The sequence below is a fragment of the Gallus gallus genome, chromosome 4 (assembly GCF_016699485.2).
Source record: "Gallus gallus isolate bGalGal1 chromosome 4, bGalGal1.mat.broiler.GRCg7b, whole genome shotgun sequence".
Taxonomy (NCBI): domain Eukaryota; kingdom Metazoa; phylum Chordata; class Aves; order Galliformes; family Phasianidae; genus Gallus; species Gallus gallus.
In genome coordinates, this window is record NC_052535.1 from 34409526 (window position 1) to 34429210 (window position 19685).

At 42.0% G+C, this 19685-nt stretch overlaps 1 protein-coding gene across 3 annotated transcripts in view; it reads right to left on the reverse strand.

The window, feature by feature from the left end:
- FRAS1 (Fraser extracellular matrix complex subunit 1) overlaps positions 1 to 19685 on the reverse strand; it is a 164037-nt gene that overhangs the window by 77329 nt on the left and 67023 nt on the right. For all 3 annotated transcript variants that reach the window (XM_025150292.3, XM_420470.8, XM_015276618.4), the window contains exons 10-17: positions 17512 to 17601; positions 15692 to 15839; positions 13268 to 13411; positions 12833 to 12967; positions 4136 to 4279; positions 1839 to 1979; positions 1276 to 1416; positions 249 to 422 (exon numbers count right to left, since the gene is read on the reverse strand). In XM_025150292.3, the coding sequence (XP_025006060.2) occupies positions 249 to 422; positions 1276 to 1416; positions 1839 to 1979; positions 4136 to 4279; positions 12833 to 12967; positions 13268 to 13411; positions 15692 to 15839; positions 17512 to 17601 (1117 nt within the window). The remainder of the gene's footprint in view (positions 1 to 248; positions 423 to 1275; positions 1417 to 1838; positions 1980 to 4135; positions 4280 to 12832; positions 12968 to 13267; positions 13412 to 15691; positions 15840 to 17511; positions 17602 to 19685) is intronic.

Here is a 19685-nt window from a genome sequence, read left to right on the forward strand (position 1 = left end):
TCAAATTGAAAGAAAAGAAAGCTACGCTAAGGCAGCCAGACCAGAATACAAACATTAAAAAAAAACAAACACCCAACAACTAAATCCTTTACTTACAAATTACATGTAGAGTATATTTCCCTCCAGAAGTGTTACAGAGGAACTCAAAGCATGCTAGAAGCAAACATAGTACGAAGCGACCAGGAACATAACATCCAGCACAGCCTTGTGCTTAAAGCCTCAAAGAAGGGTTTCCATCCTCAACTCACGTTTGCAGACTCCTGTGACATCCAGGTAGAACTGGGCCTGGCAGTGTGAGAGGCAAAAGCCATGCACAGCTCCTTCCACAGGTTGATGGGGCTGCAGCACATCCTCTGGTGCCCAGCACTGCAGGCAATGAGAGGCCCCTGGGCCAATGCAGTTACGGCAGGATGGGTGGCAACCTGTGCATGTGTAAAGAGAGCAGTCAGAGACATAGCTCTGAGGAGAGATATCTCACAGAGATGGACAAGACCCAGTAACCACGCAAAGGCAGGCGTCTTGTAAACAAGAAATGGGGGAAAATACTGGTTCAAGCCCTGCGGTCCTCTTTCCAGTTTCTCATTGCAGTAAACAGTCCAACAGTCAAAGAGCTAACCAAGCAGCCATGTCTCACAGCAACTCACATGCTAAGGAATTTGTTCCACAAATGGACGGAGTGCTATATCAGCCATGATGGAACAGGGCAATACTTTGTTGTCATGTCTTTAAAAGAACAGCTCTTCCCTTCAATAAAGTTGACACACACAGGTGGAAAAAAACAACCTTGATTGCTTGTGGCACAGTATTACAGTGTTCCTTTAATTTCTGGAGCTGTAAACATGAACATAAGCTCACCATCAGATAGCCAGAAATAACAGTATGATGGGCTCAAAGGAAGCAGAAATCCATCTCCTGAATTTTCAGGCTTTCCACTGTTGCAAAATATATTAAATATGTTTATTTTATTCACCTCTTCAACCGTCTCGAGAAAATTTTGGAATTGATAGCAATGTGTGCTTATTTCAAGAGCATGGAGAAAAAAAACATTCCCAAGATGAGTAAATCTTGATGGTGTGAAACTACAATGTATTTGGGAACATCTGATTTTTCTCAAAACGGAAAACAGTCAGTAGGCAAACATGGAAATTACTCATTCCTTGACCAGCAATAAGAATCAGCGTCACAGCTGAATGCTCTGAGCACAGCCCAACAAAAGCCAGTACAGATACATGAACTTGCAGCAGGTGAGGAATTCACTCAAATTACAGAGCTTACCCCTGCAAATGCTGTGATCCTGATAAAAGCCCTCTCCACAGCCCTGCAGGCACTGGCCCTGGTGCAAAGCCAGAGGAAGGGAACAGGAGGTACAGTGAGTGGCCAGAGGTCCCTCACAGGTGGAGCACGAATCATGACAAGCTGATAAAAGAAAAAGAGCACATGGAACTGAAACATTCCGTTTCCCCCCCTTGCAAATCCTGTTGCTGACTACAGTATCCGCCAGCCAACAGTGAAAACTCCCAGATGGCAGAATATTCAGCTGTGTGAACTAATGAGAGCAAAAGTGCACTATTAATAACCAGGAACACAGTAGTAACTCCTACTCATACTGCACTGCAAACATTTATCTCAGTTTGTCTTAATACGTTTCACAAGGCAAAGAGGTTATTTAAAACAATCCATCACAAGAAAACCCCCAAAGAAAACAATACACGACGTTCCCCATGCTCAATTCTGCAATCTTAAAATTTCCTCCCCAAAGGCAAACATTTGAGGAACAGAAGATATGTGGAGAGTTCCTTGAGAGACTTAAGAAAGCTCCATGCAAATATGCCTCTTACCCCTGCATCTTCCATTGCTGCCTGGGAAATATCTGCCTGGGCACTCTGAAATGCAGTTCCCGTTGTGTAACACCTTATCTGAAGCACAGGTTAAACAACTGGGCTGGGCTGAATTGCACGTTTCACAGGACGGGTCACAAACTGCCAAAGAGGGGAGCTCGTTAATGAAACACGCTCAATAAGCAAATAACAGAGGCATCAAATCAACCAGATAGATGAAGTAAAGTAAACCATCCCTTGTCTTTTAAATGGCACCTTTTAGATGTTCCTCTCCAGCACTAGCAACCTTTCACACTCTCCTGGAATAAGCAGTGACATTCACAGAGGGAGACGTGCAAGTACAGATATGCATTCACTGACCTATATCATGTCTAGGACTCCTACGTACAAATACCAGCAATAGGTCTATAGCTGTGCTCTCTCCTTGCATTTGCAGCCCACTTGGAGGAACGCTTGGATGGATTAGGGAAAGGAAGACTTACAAATCCCATCAGCCTTCTGTTCTCTGTAAGCAGGTATTTGGAGTGAAAGGTTTGCATTTCTGTGCCTGGATCCAACTGCTACAGTTCCAGGTTGTTTCTGGTGTTATACCCCAGCAAGGGGAAGGGGGCTGGAGGATCTCACTGCTGCCTTCCAAATTCTATCACCCTGCTTGCACCAGACTTGCCTTCTATTTGGTCAGCACGCTCTCCAGGTCCAAAAGGGTTTTCATCTCTACAGCAACATCACCAGCTAGGTTGCTGAGGCACAATAATATCAGTGCTCTGACAATCATTGTAAAGGATTCTGCCTGCCTTTAACTTTTGTCTGAGCAATGCTTTAAGCTGAAAACAGACACCAACTTTGCATAATTGCATGCAGATCAGACACTAAAATCTCTTTTTTTACCTTCCTAGTAAAAAACAACTTTTCAGTGATTCCAGAGACAGGTTTACATGTCCTAAGACGTACAGTAAAGACTCTCCAGCTAGTGTTGCATTTTTCTTTCCTGTTCACCAATGGTCCTACAAACAAACCATCTCATAAATGTACGTAACTGTACAACAAACATCAGTTCTCAGATTGTTCAGGAAGTAAAAGATGGAAGAAAAGTTGAGCAAAAATTTACCATTTTCCCCCCTCTTCCTTTTTCCCACAAATCAAAGCTACAAGCATGAAAATGTATCTAAAATCCAGCATGATAATGTTCCTAACCAATTTCTGTGGTCTGTATTTTCGCAGGCAGTCAGTTCTGAAGTTAACTGAGCTGTTGTTCAAGAGAAGCAGTAGGAAGCTCTGGCTTCCTTAAGTGAGCAGCACTACCACTGCTGTGTATTCAGCAGGGCCAAGAATTGTACTTGACTAATGTTTGTTTCTTTTCACCAGTAAGACAGCTTCACTTTAAAACAGCTTACAGGTCTCCAGCTGGGTATCAAAATCACTGCTTTCGGAAGATGATAAAAAGCCTGAGTCCTGGTGGGTGTGAGGAACAGCTATGCAGTTCTGAGGTTTTTTTTATTGCACTGGCAATGAAAATAACAAGAATAGTTAAGCAGCACCTGGGTAAAATTTCCCTTTGAGCTTACGTAATTTTGGGGTACAGAGGCAAGATTTCAATTCTGCACATTTCAAAACACAAGTGTGTAAAATTTACTGCAGCAGTGGCCAAAATTTGCAATAATTTTGTCAACGTGCTGCTTGTTTTAGGCTTTCCCTAGCCAGCTGTGCTAGGGAACATCACCAACTATGCTGGTAAGTCCTTCAAAAAAGCTGGAGGTGGCTGCCAGTAGAAACACAGACTTGGCCCAAATGGTTGCAGCAAATTTTAGATTATTTATTTGAGGGTTTTTTCCCCCCTTGATGATCTGTTCTGTTTAGGTTTTGATTTTTCCCTCCGGCCTTCTCTTCCTCTTTTTCTCAGCAAACCATCCTAGCTCCCAAGTCTCGTCCGTTGTTCAGGTACTACTTACCGTGATGCTGAATTACAATCAAATTTACAGAAATCTGCTGGCAAGGGCCATTTTTCTTTCCACAGATAAATGGATTTGTCAAGCCCTCAAAAACAACTCAGTTAGGCTTTCAAGCTGTTCAGTGAGAGAAAAAACCTTAAACCTTTCAGCATCTGATTAGCTTAAATGAATTAATAATCTTACAAACAAACAGCAGCTTTCCTTATCTGATATTTATGCACAAGGTGCATCTGGCTTCTTAAACATGAATAAAATCACAGCTGCTGCACGGCTAAATGAAATATTGATTCCATTTTTGCAGAGCATTTCTCAAACTTCTTGCAACTGAGGAAGAAAACAGGCATTTACCACTGCAGATTCCATCCTTCTCATAAAATCCCTTTCCACAGCTGGCCACGCAGAGCCCTGCTTTTAGCACATGTGACGTGTCTTTGCAGGAGAGACAATTGTTGTCAGCAGGTCCCCAACACGAGGAACAGGACTCATGACAAACTGCAGGAAAGAAAGGTAAAAGATTAATGAATGATCAACTTTCAATCTTCTTTTTAAAATGAAGAATTTGCAGCAATTCATTTTTTTGCAATCCTGCTCCTTGAATTTAAAGGCATTCACTGCTTCAGGAAAGAAAAAAGAAAGAAAGATCTCTGCTCTTCCTATGTTAGCATTTCCATCCATCTCATCTCAGGGGTTCAATTTCCATCACCGTTTTGTACATGCACTGCGACACCTAACATACATCAGCGTTGTCTCTGTAGCTGTAATCAGACTAGAAGAGTGTTGGTAACACCTAAGCCCTGTTCATCGTTATGCTAGAGAGGAGAGGCATTCCCTTACTGAGTAGGAATACTAGCAGCATTTCTCCCTGTGTGAGCCACGTATCATGGCTGGGATACAGTAGTGTTTCGCTATGTCTGAAGTCTTATCACATCCCTGCAATGCAGGAAAGTCAAAATGCCTTTTCAGGCACAAGGGCATAGCAACATATAGGCCAAAAGTCATCCTCATCCACGATAATGTCTAGCAATTGAACTCACAGCTGTATGGAAATCAACTCTGCCTACCAAAGCACATGTTGAATGAGCCACCTTATTCAAAATTGTGCAAGCTCAACTGTGAGGAAAATCCAGCCCATTACGGCTCCCGTTTATGGAATGTGTGCAGAAGATGCACATTGAATCCCATGCTCCCAGTGCTTACATGAACTGTACAAATTACATTTCTTTTAGCAATTAGATTTTTTTTTTTCATGATTACACCCAAATGTGTTCTTAAGACATTCTTAAATTCATTCTTTCACAATGAGGCAGATACATGCTTGTGTTCTCAGACCCCAACAGATAGGAGAAAATAGCACTGTATGACATCTGCTCTGGTTCGATGAACATGTCTGAAGTTGCAGCCATACAAGAAAAACTCATCAGTGAGTAGGCAGGAATCAGCAGGTGCACCAGCAGCTGGTCAGTGAAAATTCTGGCATTCTCTGGTAAGCTTAATCCACGTAACTAAAAGTATGCTTACATGTGGAATGGTGACAAAAGCAAACACCTTCCTGCCAAAATAAACCCCCCAAATGAGTGACAGTTCATCATCTTCCCAGTAACAGGTGAGAATGAAGTGCTACCATTCCAAGACCATGCCCAATATTTCAGGGCAAGGGCAGAACAGAGGAGGAATGATTATGCAGGACAGCACACAGCTGTAAATATGTTTACAGCAAACAAGCAATCACCAGTATTCCCCTCTTGCTCCTGTTCTGCATGATTCTTATGCTTCTTCTGTCTGCCTGAGGCTATAATTGCTCTTGTGGTTTGTTAATTAATGAGACAGAGCACCTATGTTTGCGCTTATATATGAGTCACACTGCCCAGAAGATAAACACCCTATCTTAGTTGATCTCATTACTCCCTGAGGCAGGGAAGCGTTATCATCTCCATCTCATAGAGAGGCAACTGAAACACAGATGTAACATGACATACACGGGGTTGGAAAAGGGAGTGTTTAGGGGCTAAGATACAGGATACATATCCAGCATTTGGTCTTTTGACCTTCTGGGTGGTTCCTTCTCCACAATTCTACCTTTGTTTAGTTTACCTTTTCTCCTCATTTTCTTTTATTGCCTTATAATTAGCTGTTTGCTTTCTCCCTTTTCACTTTCCTTCATTGTTTTTCCCTGCATTCTGCCTGATCTCTCCACAGCACTCTGACTATTCTATCTGAATATTTCTATGTGAGAAGTCTGTCATAAGGATGCTGGGCATTTTGCACCTGATAGGATCTTTCCCACTGACTCCTACAGCAAGGTAAATTAGTACATATGCCATGACTATCAAGTGCATCTAGTTGTGAATAAATCACAATGCAATGAATACCAGACATCCCATTTGAAGGCAAAGATTGTGCAGACTTTTGCTCCAGTCGATAATTTCCTTTGCTGATGAAAAGCTCCATCTCATTCCAGCTTGGATGATTCTCAGGGCACGTTCACACTTGCAAATTAACTTCAGAGTATGAGTTCATGCTGTAAATTCCTCGGTACTGAACCGTCCTCACTTCACCTTCCAGTCAGGACTGTTTTGCTCCTCTGAGCTCACTGTAACTTTCAACATCTTTCTGAAAGGATGGACACAAGGACTCGATCTTCTAATAATACACTCCCCACTGCACAGCTTGATTTCTTCACTGTTAACCTGCCTAAATTTGTTAACACATCTGAAGTTACCCAGTTATTTTCAGAAACTCTCACGTCATTTCTGTAAACGCCATTTCTTTCCAAGAAAGTCTACTCCCTCCTGGCAGCCCGGCCTCCAAACTCCATTTAAAAACAGACAGCCTTGCATACAACTGTATTAAAAATGCCTATTTTTATTAAAGTCAGGTCAGCTGGGCAACTGTGCTTTGGCTCTAAGACTGTCCTCCCACTGGGCATCATTCGCTGCCTGCAGCAGACCAAGTGCCCCTGAGCACCTTCTCACCTCTATATATTCTCCCAAGCAGCTGCCCTAAGCTGTCCTCTGTGTAGGGAAAAAAAAAAGTCTTGGCCTCTTTCTAGAGCCACACATTCTGCTGAGTGTAACTCTTACCATAAACAGCACCGTGCTGGGAAAGCTGTTTGGTATGGCTGGACTTACATTCCAGGCTCTTCTCTGGAGCTAAGGCCTCTTCTCTGTCAAGTCTGCATACAGCTGTTCTGCTGGGCTTTTGTCACCACTACCACTGTTCTCACCTACAGCTAAGCACAGTGCTTTCTCCCAGCTCACCTTCCCCCTTCTAGCTCTGTCCCTCTTAAGACCTACTACAGATATATGACTACAGGGCTAACAGAGCAGCCGACAGTCCAGATCAGCTCACACATCCTGTTCTCTGTGCCAAAAGAAACTCACTATAAATGTTACTCTAAACACAGCCAACAGGAAAGGGACAGAGACAAGAAGGAAGGATGTTTTACACAAGGGAGCTAACAGCATTCCCAATGCCATAGTTTTAGTGGGAAATCTGTAATGCCTAGACTTGAGCCAGGTAATGATACAAAACTGCAGAGTCTGCAGCCTGGATGAGTTTAGGACCTTACTTCACTCTCTCTCCAGTTCCCAGTTGGCTGTCACAGCTCTCTGTATTGATCCTGCAAAACCACTTCAGTGTATCACAGCAGCTTTCAGGCCCTTTAATGAGGCAGCCGTTGTTTTAAAATCATAAAATCATAGAATTGCTAAGGTTGGAAAAGACCTTAAAGATCATCACGTCCAACTGCAACCTAACCATACTACCCTAACCCTAACAACCCTCTGCTAAATCATGTCCCTGGGCACCACATCTGAACAGTTTTAAACACATTCAGGGACAGCTACTCAACCACCTCCCTGGGGAGCCTATTCCAGCGCTTAACAACCCTTTCAGTAAAGAGGTTTTTCCTGATATCCAACCTAAATTTACCCTGGCACAACTTGAGGCCATTTCCCCTCGTCTTCTCACTGGTGACAGGTGACAGGACACCAGCCCCGCTCTCACTGTAAGCACCTTTCAGATATTGGAAGAGAGCAATAAGGTCTCCCCTCAGCCTCCTCTTCCCCAGACTAAATAGCCCCAGTTCCTTCAGTCACTCCTCATAGGGCATATTCTCCAAGCCCTTCACAAACTGTGTTGCTTTCCTAAAAGGGAAATGACGCCTGTGGTTTCTCAGCTACAGTGAGAGAAATGAAGTACATCCTACTGAAGGTCATCACACCTGAAAACACACAATGAATTTGGTAAAAATGCTTGGAAACAGATCCTCTGAACTCCAAACTACTCAACGGTGACCAGGCCCATATGGTTTCTTTCAAGAAGGGGACGTAAGTACTGAGTTTGGGAAGAAGGCATGGAAAGGAGAAGGAATGCAACTCGATTTTAGCAAAAAAGACATATGTAACATTTGGGAGCACAGCAAATGACTCCAAGTAGAAGATCAGCGACTATTTCCTCAGGTTGGCCTACAAAAGAAAACACGTCTGCAGTAAGCCTCAGCTCTGCTTTGCCAGCCCTCCCTGGAATCACGCTTCCCAGACTCTTCTGACACAGCCATTTCTGTGTGCAAAGTGGCACATGGCTCCAGGAGGTATCAACTGACAGTTTCCAGATGACAAACAAGCAGAGCCTTATTCCTGCTCCTACAGGTACAATCCTATACTTCTTGTGCTTGCAGCAGAAGCCACCAGGCAATTTATTTCCACGTCTCGAGGATCATTTTGTCACACGTCCGGCAGCTACCTAACTCATTCATTCTGTTTGTCATCAGATGGCACAGCCATACCTGCAGCTGTTGGTGTGGCTGAGACAGCAACTCCAACCCATTCCTGCCCCATGTTTTTATGCATTCGCACACACCCAGCCTGCAGAGGCTTTGCTCTTTCAGCACTGGATCACTGCCAGCCTCAACAGCTGCTTGTTGCCCAAACAGCCAGTCACCAGCTTCACTGAAAAAGCAGGGGAAAAATGGAAGCATTCAATGAGCCAATGTCAGCTAAAACATCTTTGCCTGAAGCAACTAAGTGGCTGTGAGAAAATGTGTCAACAGAAGCAGTGGCATTGCCAGGAAACTGCTTTCACCCTTCCTTGCTATTTTTAGTTCAGATTCAGTAGGTGTCATCTTCTATTCCCTTTTCTCTTCAGTGTGAATGGACACGTACAAGATTCTGCACCTTACCCAGACACCGCTACGAGAGTCAGATTGTGTTTTTGCAGTAGAAGCTTCTAATATCAAAGTATAGGTCCTTACTAAACTTATAACCTTATAAAATGGCTGCATAGGTTACTTTTCACAAAAATAAAATAATTGCTGAGGCAGAGACTAGCACCAGATAGGGCAAATATTTTGCTTAAAAGCAGAAACTGGAGCATTCTAATTCAAGATAAGGCAATCTGCAGGGTAGGCCTAGCACAGGACAGAACAACCGTGACAATCTCTAGCAGAGGACAGAACAAACATGACAATCTCTAGAATGAATGCAATCACCTTACAAAATATTGCCCTCCTATCTCCATCAAGCAATACAAAATATAATTAAAAACAACAGGTCAGTAACAGATCTATTATGGAAATATTTCTTAGTAACTGTCAAGGAGATCGTGAGACTGGGATGCCGAACCAATAAATAACTAGGAGAGATGATAATGTATGTCAGGAAAAAGGTATGTAACAGTGTGTATTTTGCTGACAAGGTTCACATTTTCACTCTTGCTACAGGAGGGTGCCCAACTGCCACTGCAATTGTTAATAAAGTATGATGCTTCACTAAGATCCTTGCCAGAGTCGAATTTATTGGCTGAGAGAGTTTCTCACAAGTACTCCTCAAGAAAAGAGATTCTAAAGATTACATCTGATCTTCTACTTGCACATTTCTCTGCCTCAACTGACACAATGGTATTCATTAAGCTGCAGTAAAATATCTTTTCAGAAAATCAATGCTAAACAGACAGGAAGCGCTTATTTTCTGTGCAGGTGACAAGAGCACTGGCACAGGTAGCCCAGAGAAGCTGTGAAGTATCACTCCTTGGAGATCTTCAAAAGTCAGCTAGGTGGTTGGCCCTGGGCAATCAGCTCAGTATGGCCCTGCTTGAGCAGTGTGTTGGACCAAATGACCTCCAAAGGTCCCTTCCAACATAAGCCATTCTGTGGTTCTGCAAGTCTCTCTTCTTGGTGAAAGGAAGAGCACTCTGGTGGCTCCTCAGCCAATGGGTCTCCTTCTCTGCTCTCTTACTCAGGGGTCACAGAGAAGTGACTCAGGGCATTTAGAAGACGAGAGGTCTTGGAAAACGATATTTCTATCCTTTCTCAATTGACTAGAAATCAGACAGTGACTTAACAATCCACTTATCAAACTGTCTATTATCCACATCAGCACAAGTGCAATATTGACCAGCTTGATGACAGCAGGAGGGCTAATGCAAATGGCATTCCAGCAAGAACACAGTAAGAAATCACTGGTCAACTTTGGGAAAGCACAAAGAGGTCCATGTTCTGTGCTACACAGCATCCGTAACAACTTCTAACCTGTGAGCTGGGAATGCTTAGCTTTGGCACATTCAGTCACTAACTCTCAAGGTGAGCCTCTGCAGCCAAGATAGAGCAGAGAAAAACAACAGGCTGTGAATAAAAATTCAAGGGCTTTGCTACATTGCAAGCTGGGTCTTTTAGTATCAAGTTACACATCTCAACATTTGCACTCTGGGAGATCAAAGCAGAAACATGTGTTCTGCCTAAGCTTTTGAATAATCTTGAAAAACATAAATAATTAAGTTAGAAAAATGTAATGAGAGCACTGAACACTACAAGTCCTTTGAGCCCTTCTGCTCTACTAGGCAGGCAGACATCTTTTATTTTTGCTTCACTTTGGTTTGCCTTTGGTGTAGGCTTCTGAACTGTTTTCAAGACCTATTTCTTACAGGGAAGCCTTCATCTGCCACTCTGCCTTAAGCCCAATCCAAAGTGAACTATGATCTTTAAATACACCACTATGTGTTCTCAACTTTACATTCTCTTAATCGTTTTAACACTTTAAATAAGTAGGTGTGGGGGGAAAGGCATGAAACAACCTTGGTGTAAGGCTAAAAGTGGGAAGAGATCAAGAAACAACTGTCTGCCAAAAGTCCAAGTACATTCAGTTAAACCAGGTGTTATAAAACCTGAACAAAAGGAAAGACTAATTAATTGTCTTTTGTTGCAATGCAGACAACGGTGCCTCAACAGCAGAATGGAGTAGGAAACCTGTTTTTACGGGTGTTTTTCATCTCCAGAGTGAATTCCTCAAGAGAGGCTTTACTGGAACAGTAACTATTAATGCAGCCTAGTTCATTCTTTTTATGATTTTGGAACATGCTTATCACAGTTGTTACAATGATTATGAGAAAAATATTCCTGAACAGCCTAAGGCCCATCTGGGCAATCAGATTACAGATCTGTAAAATGAAGAGAATACAAAGAAGGAGTGAATGGAAACGAATTATGGACTGTATCTGAAATTTAAGACTTATTCCACCAGTTTTACTTTATCCAGAAAATGCAGCCAGGCAGAACTAAAGCAAATCAGTTTAATTCCCCTGAGGAAACAGGAACAAATTTTCCCAGCAACTTTCAACTACAAGCATGCGTGACTGCAAATTTGGATGGAATGTCCAATCAGTAATCTACAAACCAGTAATAAAATGAAACATTAGCCTTTCCCTCCTGCTGCAGCAGTACATAGGAACTGCCAATTAAAATACTGGTAGCAGGTGGAAAGGAAATGGTAAAATAAAACCAAATGAAGTAGAAGATTATTTGATACTTAAGACTGTAAATTCTTTTGGATTGGGTCTCTTTTTTCTTCTCTATACGTGCACAAAGGGGCCCTAGTCTGAAGTCAGTGCTGAAAGACAGAGGTTTCTCAGACTTTCAAAACATGAAACAAATGGTCACCTCTTCAAGGCAAGCCACTTTAGAAAAGGAAGCTGGACTTAGAATCTAAAGTGCTTTCCTTTGAAATCTGCTCAATGCTCTATGTTTTTGTTTAATTTTAAGCAGCAAGGCTAGTTTCAAAGAAATTAAAATGGTAGCTCAGGAAGTTGAGCATGTGCTCCACACTGTTGCTGAATTAGAGCTGTAGAAACAATAAGAAGCCTTCAAAAAAAGGCCAACATCAAGAGGAGAAAAGTAGTAACTTTAGAGAAAACAAACTGTCATGATGAAAAAGCTGCTGCATTATAGTTTGGGAAAAATACAAATATTTCAAAGGAGCAGGAGAAGCTCATAAAAGCACTATTATAGTCCTATCGAATACAAAACTGTAACACTGCTATCTTCATCTCAGTCTCTCTAAACACAATGGGGTTTAGGATTTAGACACACGCCAGTTGTCTTGTGGAATTACTAATTTACTTGATCAATATTCTTCTTAAGAACAGTCAGCCCTACCAACTTCCATGAAGAGAGAGCAACATATGAAATGAATGATGGCAGAACAGAACAAAAACCATTTTTATCAAGTCTTTACTGTGTGTTTTTCTGTTCCTATCAATCCTCCATCCCTCCAAGTAATTTTCCCCATACCTCAAAGTACTGCCTCCTCAGAGGTTAAGCATTAGCAGCTGCAGCTTAGTCCACAATGAGCTAAAAGAAAACTCCTATGGAGATCAGATTGTCAGGCACAGTTCAGGGTGTTACATCCTTAATAAAATTAAAGCACACACTCTGCTCTGCATCCTCAACACAAGAAACACAGTCATGTTTCCAGAAGAGAATTCTGAACTGAAAGAGGGCTGTGGTGGAAATCTGAAACTGCAGAGTTCAAAAGCAGGGAGTTTTACCAAACTCATCAGCTCAGGAATTTTAATGAGTATTTCCCCAACCAGTAATCAGTTTTATACCGTACAACTTGGTTCCTCTGATCACTCCTCACTTTACTCTAGGGTGAACATTAACACCTATGTCAACAGCAAGTCCCCCAACAGAGAGTATATCTAATCATTTGGATACTGCTTTGTCTGCCATTTTGCTATTACAAAGCACTGCAGTCTTTTTTTGCTTCAAGTTACCTGCACATATGAGTTGATCCTGAAAGAATCCCTTCCCACATGAAGTCACACACTGCCCATTCTTCATCAGCAGGGACGTCTGGCATGAGGAACACTCAAAACCATTCGTACAGGCTGAGCATGTTTCATTGCAGGCTTCCAAGAGAGGAAAAGTAAAATGCATTAATTCCAAACGTCCTGATGCAGCAAAACACCTCTGCTCTGATGAAAAGAGACAATTTCATCTCACTCTGGCAAAAGAATTTAAGAATTCACTCTCATTTGAAACCTCCTAAAGTTCTAAGCCTATGGCTACCACTCCGTATCGTGCCTCAATACTTTTCCAAACAGAGCTTGACAGTCTATATAGAGTAAGCCTGTGGGATTCTGCAAACAAATGCAAAGCAAGCCACAGAAAACAGTCATTTGGCAGTGTACAACCCTTGCAGAGCTTACCTAAGCAAGTCCCCCCATCCTGATAGAAGCCTGACCCACAGGTCTCCACACAGCGCCCATTCTGCAGCTGCTTCTTCACATCACGGCAGGCAATACAGTGATCAAAGGACTGCGAGCAGGTCAAACAGTCTGGGTGGCACTTCCCTGGTGCAAAGAAAAGACACAAGGGCAAAAACCATCAGCAGTGTTTGCAGTCGAAAAGAGAGAAAGAAATGCATAATCCAAAATAAAAGTAAAATTAATTACTAGCTTATCTTGCTGGTTCATGTTCCGTTATTTTTGGAATGGTTTTCTTCCAAACTGGCAAGCAAAGGGCTAAATATTCTATTGTTGTGTCCCTATATGTGGGAGGGTACTGTAAAGACTCTGGTTTCCTAGGCTATCAATAAGACAGAAATTTCTTGACCACACTGTTGTACAGCAGTAAAAAACATAAGCGATCAGGAATTAACGGCCCAAAACAACCTACATTTCAGTTTCCTTCGTGCAAACTCTGCAATAAGTCACCTGATGCACCGACATCAGGTCAAAGTACAGTGGCAGACCACATCTCCTCCGGTCAGAAGCTTTATGTCACAGTGCTGTAGAAGAATTTCTTGACCACAGATATTTCCTCAAAAGATACGTCTGGTCTCTCTGCAGAGACCAGGAAAAAAGACTGTTTTTTTCTTTACCATTGAGCTATTTCTGCTTGCTGGAAGAAAAGCTGTCTGCTCCTTTCTGACAAATCAGCAGAAAGGATCTCACTGCTGAAAACTCTCCATTTACACTAAATAACCTGCAAGTTTCCAGGCAGCTTTATCTAAGGAAAGTATTGGGACTTTCTTACCAGTAACTTCCCAAAGGTTACATGCAGTTCCATCCTCACAAACTGACAATGAACTGACTGCTCAGACAGGTACAGAATGGACAATCTTTCTTTAAGTACCAAAACCAAAAATCCCTCTGCTCCATTTCAAATGTTCCTAGTGAGTGGCATATTTGTTGTTTTTTACAAAACACAACTATGCTTGGGGATAGATGCTCTACAGTGGATGAGAATAAATGGGTTCTGTATGCCTGCTTCCCCCAGCACATCTGTGAGAAGCAGGAATACATTTTTACTGGCTTTAAGGACGCAGATGTGTTAGAGGCTGATGCTCTGGGTTCACAAGTCAAACTGCTGCAGGCTGGGTTCTTTATTTGTTTCTCATAGTCTCCAGTGCAAAAGAGATAAAGGGAAAACTCCAGGCTTCAGTAAAGGAAGTGTCCGTTTACATTTTAGGATACAAAAACGCAGGTTTGGCTCTGTAAGTCCAATACCATGACTTCAAAGTATACATTTTCCAGAGCACTACCAGTGCAGAAGCCAAACTAAGAGGCCAGTATTTTCAAGGGTTACCAGTACACTGGCACCTCTTGATAAGAAAGACGACAGGCAGGTCCAGAGAGCACTTCATAATCTGTCCCCTCCATTGGAGCCGGTGCAGATGCTGTTCCATTTAGAAAATCTAGGACAATTTTATCTGAACTACCCCGAACCCATTTTCCTCACTTTTCAATTTGCAGTGCTTTGCATTTTTATTAGCATACAGTAAATAACAAGCTTTAACACATTAATATAGCAAATGTTCCAAGCCACTCCTGCAAACGACAGTATAATTAAACTGTGAAGCTATTTTCTTTTTACACAGATAAACCATTAACTGGAGCACTGTGATAAAACCAAAGTTAGATGAATACAACAAGAACAGCTACCAAAATGAAAAATTAGCAAACCACAGATAAAGCCTATCAACTACAAAATGTAAAGCCCACTAACTGTCACGTGTAAATGAAGGAGAAGGAAAACATCCTGGGGAAAAAGATGAATTTATATGTAAAATTAATCTATAGCTAAGGCTATTCCGATTTTTCCAAACAATCATTAACTGGCAGCAGTTCTGCCCCAGGTGAGCCTGTGGCACCATAAACACGTTCTTTCTCCTTCCCACTCCCAAGAAATAATCATGAGCCGATAAACTCCAAAACTCTCGTTAAGATTTGCAAAGACAGACATCTGCATTATAAAATTTGTGTTGAAAAAAAGAAGACAAAACACTTTCAAAACACCACCCTCAAGAAAAGGCTCTTGACAAAAGAAAGCTATGATTTAAAGTAAGAGAAGTCAGTAGGACTGGCTTCCATCCTTAGGACGGAGCCCTATGCCTCTCCAGTAAACGGAATTACAGAAACCAGCTTCTTTGCAGCTGCAGATTGAAGACGAGTTAAAATTCACTGCATGTGTCAGACCAGCATGAGGGAGACAAGGGACAGCCGGGATCCCAAGATGTGCCCTGTGTCAGATGAGTGTGCAATGCATGTGCTCCCACCCAAAAGGAGTGACGAAAGGGATAAAGGACTAATAAGAGTAACGAATCACAACAACAGACATTGGGTCCATACCTGGCTGGCAGCGTGGACAGCAATCACCCTTCTCCCTGACAGCCATGCTGCCCGGTGGGCAGGGAGGACAGGAGAGCTGAAAGCAGACCACCTCTGAGTCGCGGCATTCACACTCTCTGCACAGCCCTTCCTTCCACGTCTCTCCGCTCTGCATAATATGACACCCAACAGCCAGGATTAGTGCTTTGCACCACCAGCACAGCTGCTCTGCAGTCAAACCAAATCAAGACAGTGCCTCAGCAGTAACGCCTGGTCTGCCACCCAGCAAGGATTTCCTGCTGCTTACTTCTTCTGTGGTGAAGGATAGTCTCTTCATAAAAGGGGTGTTTTTTTCATATATGGAAGTCCCCAGATAAACTTCAAGGCTACACCAGTGACAGCAGTAAGCTAAACATCTCTGCAACTGTTTCAGCTCTGAGGCCAGTTGTCATGAAACCATTCATCTCTATACCTCTTGCCTGCTTTGTCTTTCCAAATCAAGGCAATCTGCAAAGAGCCTGCAGAGTGCAGTCCATGGCCACTGACCCCCTGATCACATTCCCTCTTAGCACTCCCTCTACAGGGGGATGCTTTTCAGTTAGCACTAAGGCCTTTCTTCTTCTAGCACTCACCTCCATTTTCTCTAACTCAAAGCACTTTCTCATGTCTCCGAACTTTGCTGCCTCACTTGTCCACTTTTTTTCCCCACGCTTCAGGAACATGTGTTTGAGCAGATATCCTTAATCTGTTCTGGGTCTGAATGTATTTGTTTGAATAATGACCTTCTTGTCACAGTTTAAACCTCCTTCTAACCTTGAAAGTATTTTACTTACTTTACTCCTCTCTTCCGTTGCCTTGTTCTACTTTAAAAGGACTGGCCACACAGACTGAGGTGGTGCTATTTGCTTTCCTCAGAACTAACCATCCCATCTGACACTGCCAGCTGCCTGGTAAATGGAGGAGAGAGATCTCTGTCCCCCCTCCTGCAATCTGCATATCTGGGTCTGCTCAGAAGGTCAACAAAGCTGCCCTTGACGGCTGAGGCTCTGCTGGTACCATGTGAGGAAGTAAAAAGGCAGAAACGAGTCAGCAAGCATTTTAAATGCTTTTGTGGCAGTTCCTCTTGAAAAGAATAAAGCACAAACTGGAATAAACCTAACATCTTAATATATTTTATCTGTGGCCCAATATAATATATTGGGTCAGAGAGAGATCCAAGAAAGAAAAGTAAAGTATTAGCATTAAAAACCAAAACAAACAATAACAACAAAATCAGCATTAAATTTTTCACTTCTGAAATCTGTTGGCAAAGAGCAGCAGCCACCAGGTCCAGCTCTCATCTACAAGAGCAATGAGAAGACCATTACTGGTATATTTTAACCACATTTTGTTTTCTTTCTATATAACTTAAGAAGGTTAAGAAGTTCCTTGAAAATATTTGTAAAATAATGGACTGGTCATGGTGAACACTGTAGTAAATGATACAGGCAGAACATTATGCATTGCCTCTGCTAGACAGCCTCTACCAAACAGGTCACAAATAAGGTATCTTAACCTCCATGAGATGCACAGGAAACCAATGAGTACAGAGATTAAATATTAATGGGAAATGATTGATTATACTGCAGAAGGGAAAGCAAGGCAAATCTCTGTAGTAGATGCACACAATATAAACAATGTAAATTTTACAAATTCCATACATTTTAAAAGCAATCCACAGTAACAAATTATTTTTCTGCTACACTGCAAATAATGTCCTTCTCAGAACTCGGGAGAGTCACTTCTCCAAACCTTCACAAGCAGAATTCTCTATTACTGCTCCAAAGTATCGTGATACTTACAGCTTTGGTATGTTCTTTGTAAAAACAATGACGATTACTTGAAATACATTCAGGACAGCACTTCCCATCTAAGTGAATTAATTCTTCACCCTGTGAAGAGAAAGCTTGCAGCAATTCAAATGGAATCAACAATACCAAAAATACCGTGGAATGCAGAGGCAGAGCAGCTCTCGCCCTGGAATGCAATCTTCAGTATTTCATTTCATGTTATCTTCTCTGCATCCTATTTCATCTCTGTAAGTACAGTTTGAAAAATGAACTTAATGAATATTGCAGTTGCAGAACAAACCTCAGAAAAGGCTAGGGAACTCAGTGATAAGACTATCAATATATCTTGCTGAGAAAGAACACCTGAGTGTAATCCACTACATATATAGAGAACGCGGATACCATTTTTTACTGTCCTTCTCCAGGACTTTACTGGACCACTGTCAAGATCTGAATGCATAGGCATTCAAATGAAGGTAACTTCATTTCCAATGCTCTGCTTTTTTGTCCAGTAGAGTTTCAAAGCACATGCTCTATTTATGCCAGGAAGAAAAACCCTGTTCTTCATTACAACGTAGAACTCCACAGGTTTCACTTACATAACCAATAACTCTGGCTTGGAGATAATAATTTATCAGTAAGAGGAGAAAATGAGGTGCCCTGACTGGTCAGAACTTCTTGTGCCTAAGTGGAAGCTGATCATTCCGGAAAAAGGAAGGCTCTCTCTTAAGGAATTAGGACACAGCTCAAAAGAAACAGCTTCTATTTCCTGATATGAGTTGTTTCTCTAGACTCGATTCTCATGCACTGTAAACATAGGCAAGGTGATATATACCAGTCATAAAAAAGACATTAGTCTACAAAGCCACTACAATAAAGAAGCTACAAATGAATGATTAAATTAGGTTCATTAAGTGTTCATTAAGTGTTTGCAAGAAGCTCATATACCCAAAGAAATCCCACAGCTATTGTTGGTTTCCCTTTCAGCGTGTCGCTTGTTTCTTCAGCTGGCTCACAAAATTTAACTGGGCACCAAAGTTTAACAACTTTGGTTGTTTTTAAACAGCTCTGCTGATTTACACCAGCCAAGCACGCGTTCCAGCACAGTCACTCCAAGATATTTTTCACCTTGCCACCAATATCTGTATGTGACCTACTTTACACACAGACGGGGCAGTAATGTCACCAGTCAGTTGTTCACCAATGTCAACAGCTAATCCCAGCCACACTCTGGTAGGCCTCAGGCATTTCTGAGAAGGGGCAAGAGGAGAGAAAGAGCAGTTTTTGGTCTTTGAGGACCACACACAACCAAAATCTCTCTTTGCTGGTTATATACATTTTTGCTACTTAAATCATTACTTCAAATTGCTGTTGGCAATGTTGAACCTCATGTCATTACTACGGACTGTAAACTCTCCCATCCTTATCCCGACCTATATCCCCACCCACACACATGAACACAAACTATAGAAAAACTGAGAACAACTAGTTAAAGAACATGACTATCCTACCCCTCCACAAAAAACTCACAAGCACGCTGCTCTGCCAAGGCTCAGAAGAGAGAGTGGCTATGGGAGATATTCCTCTGACACATACCTGAGCATTGTCACCAGAGTGCTCAATACCAGCTGCTGGAAAGCGCTCCAGCAGCATTTTGTGATGCTGAGTTTCAGTGGTCTTGGTTGAGAGCATCCATTTTTACATCCAAAACTATCCCAGCCTGCCACGTAACTTGTATCCCTAGCTTACCAGTACCTTCTGAAAATGGCTTTCTGAAGATTAGGTCAGAATCCCTGCAGACACTTTCATACGGCAGTTCTGCACAAGTTTCTTTGAAAAGGTTTAACAGCTAAGCCTCCACTCTACCCTCACATAATGCTACTATACTGTGTTGAGCTGTCTAGGATTTGCAGTTCACATCTGTGGCATCGCACTTTAAACAGGATGATGTGACCAGAAAATTAATAGTGCCTTAATAGAGAGAATCCAAATGTTCCTAGCTTCACAACAGATTTGTTAATGCAGGTTCCTAACTTTGAAAAAAAGGAAGAAGGAAAGGAAAAAAAATATCTTATTTGCTTTCAGAGTGAATATTTTATTGCAGTTAATTAATATGTACATTGTACTACTTACGTAAACTGTGACTACGCCTAACTTGAGGAAACTATCCTAAGAGATAATAAATC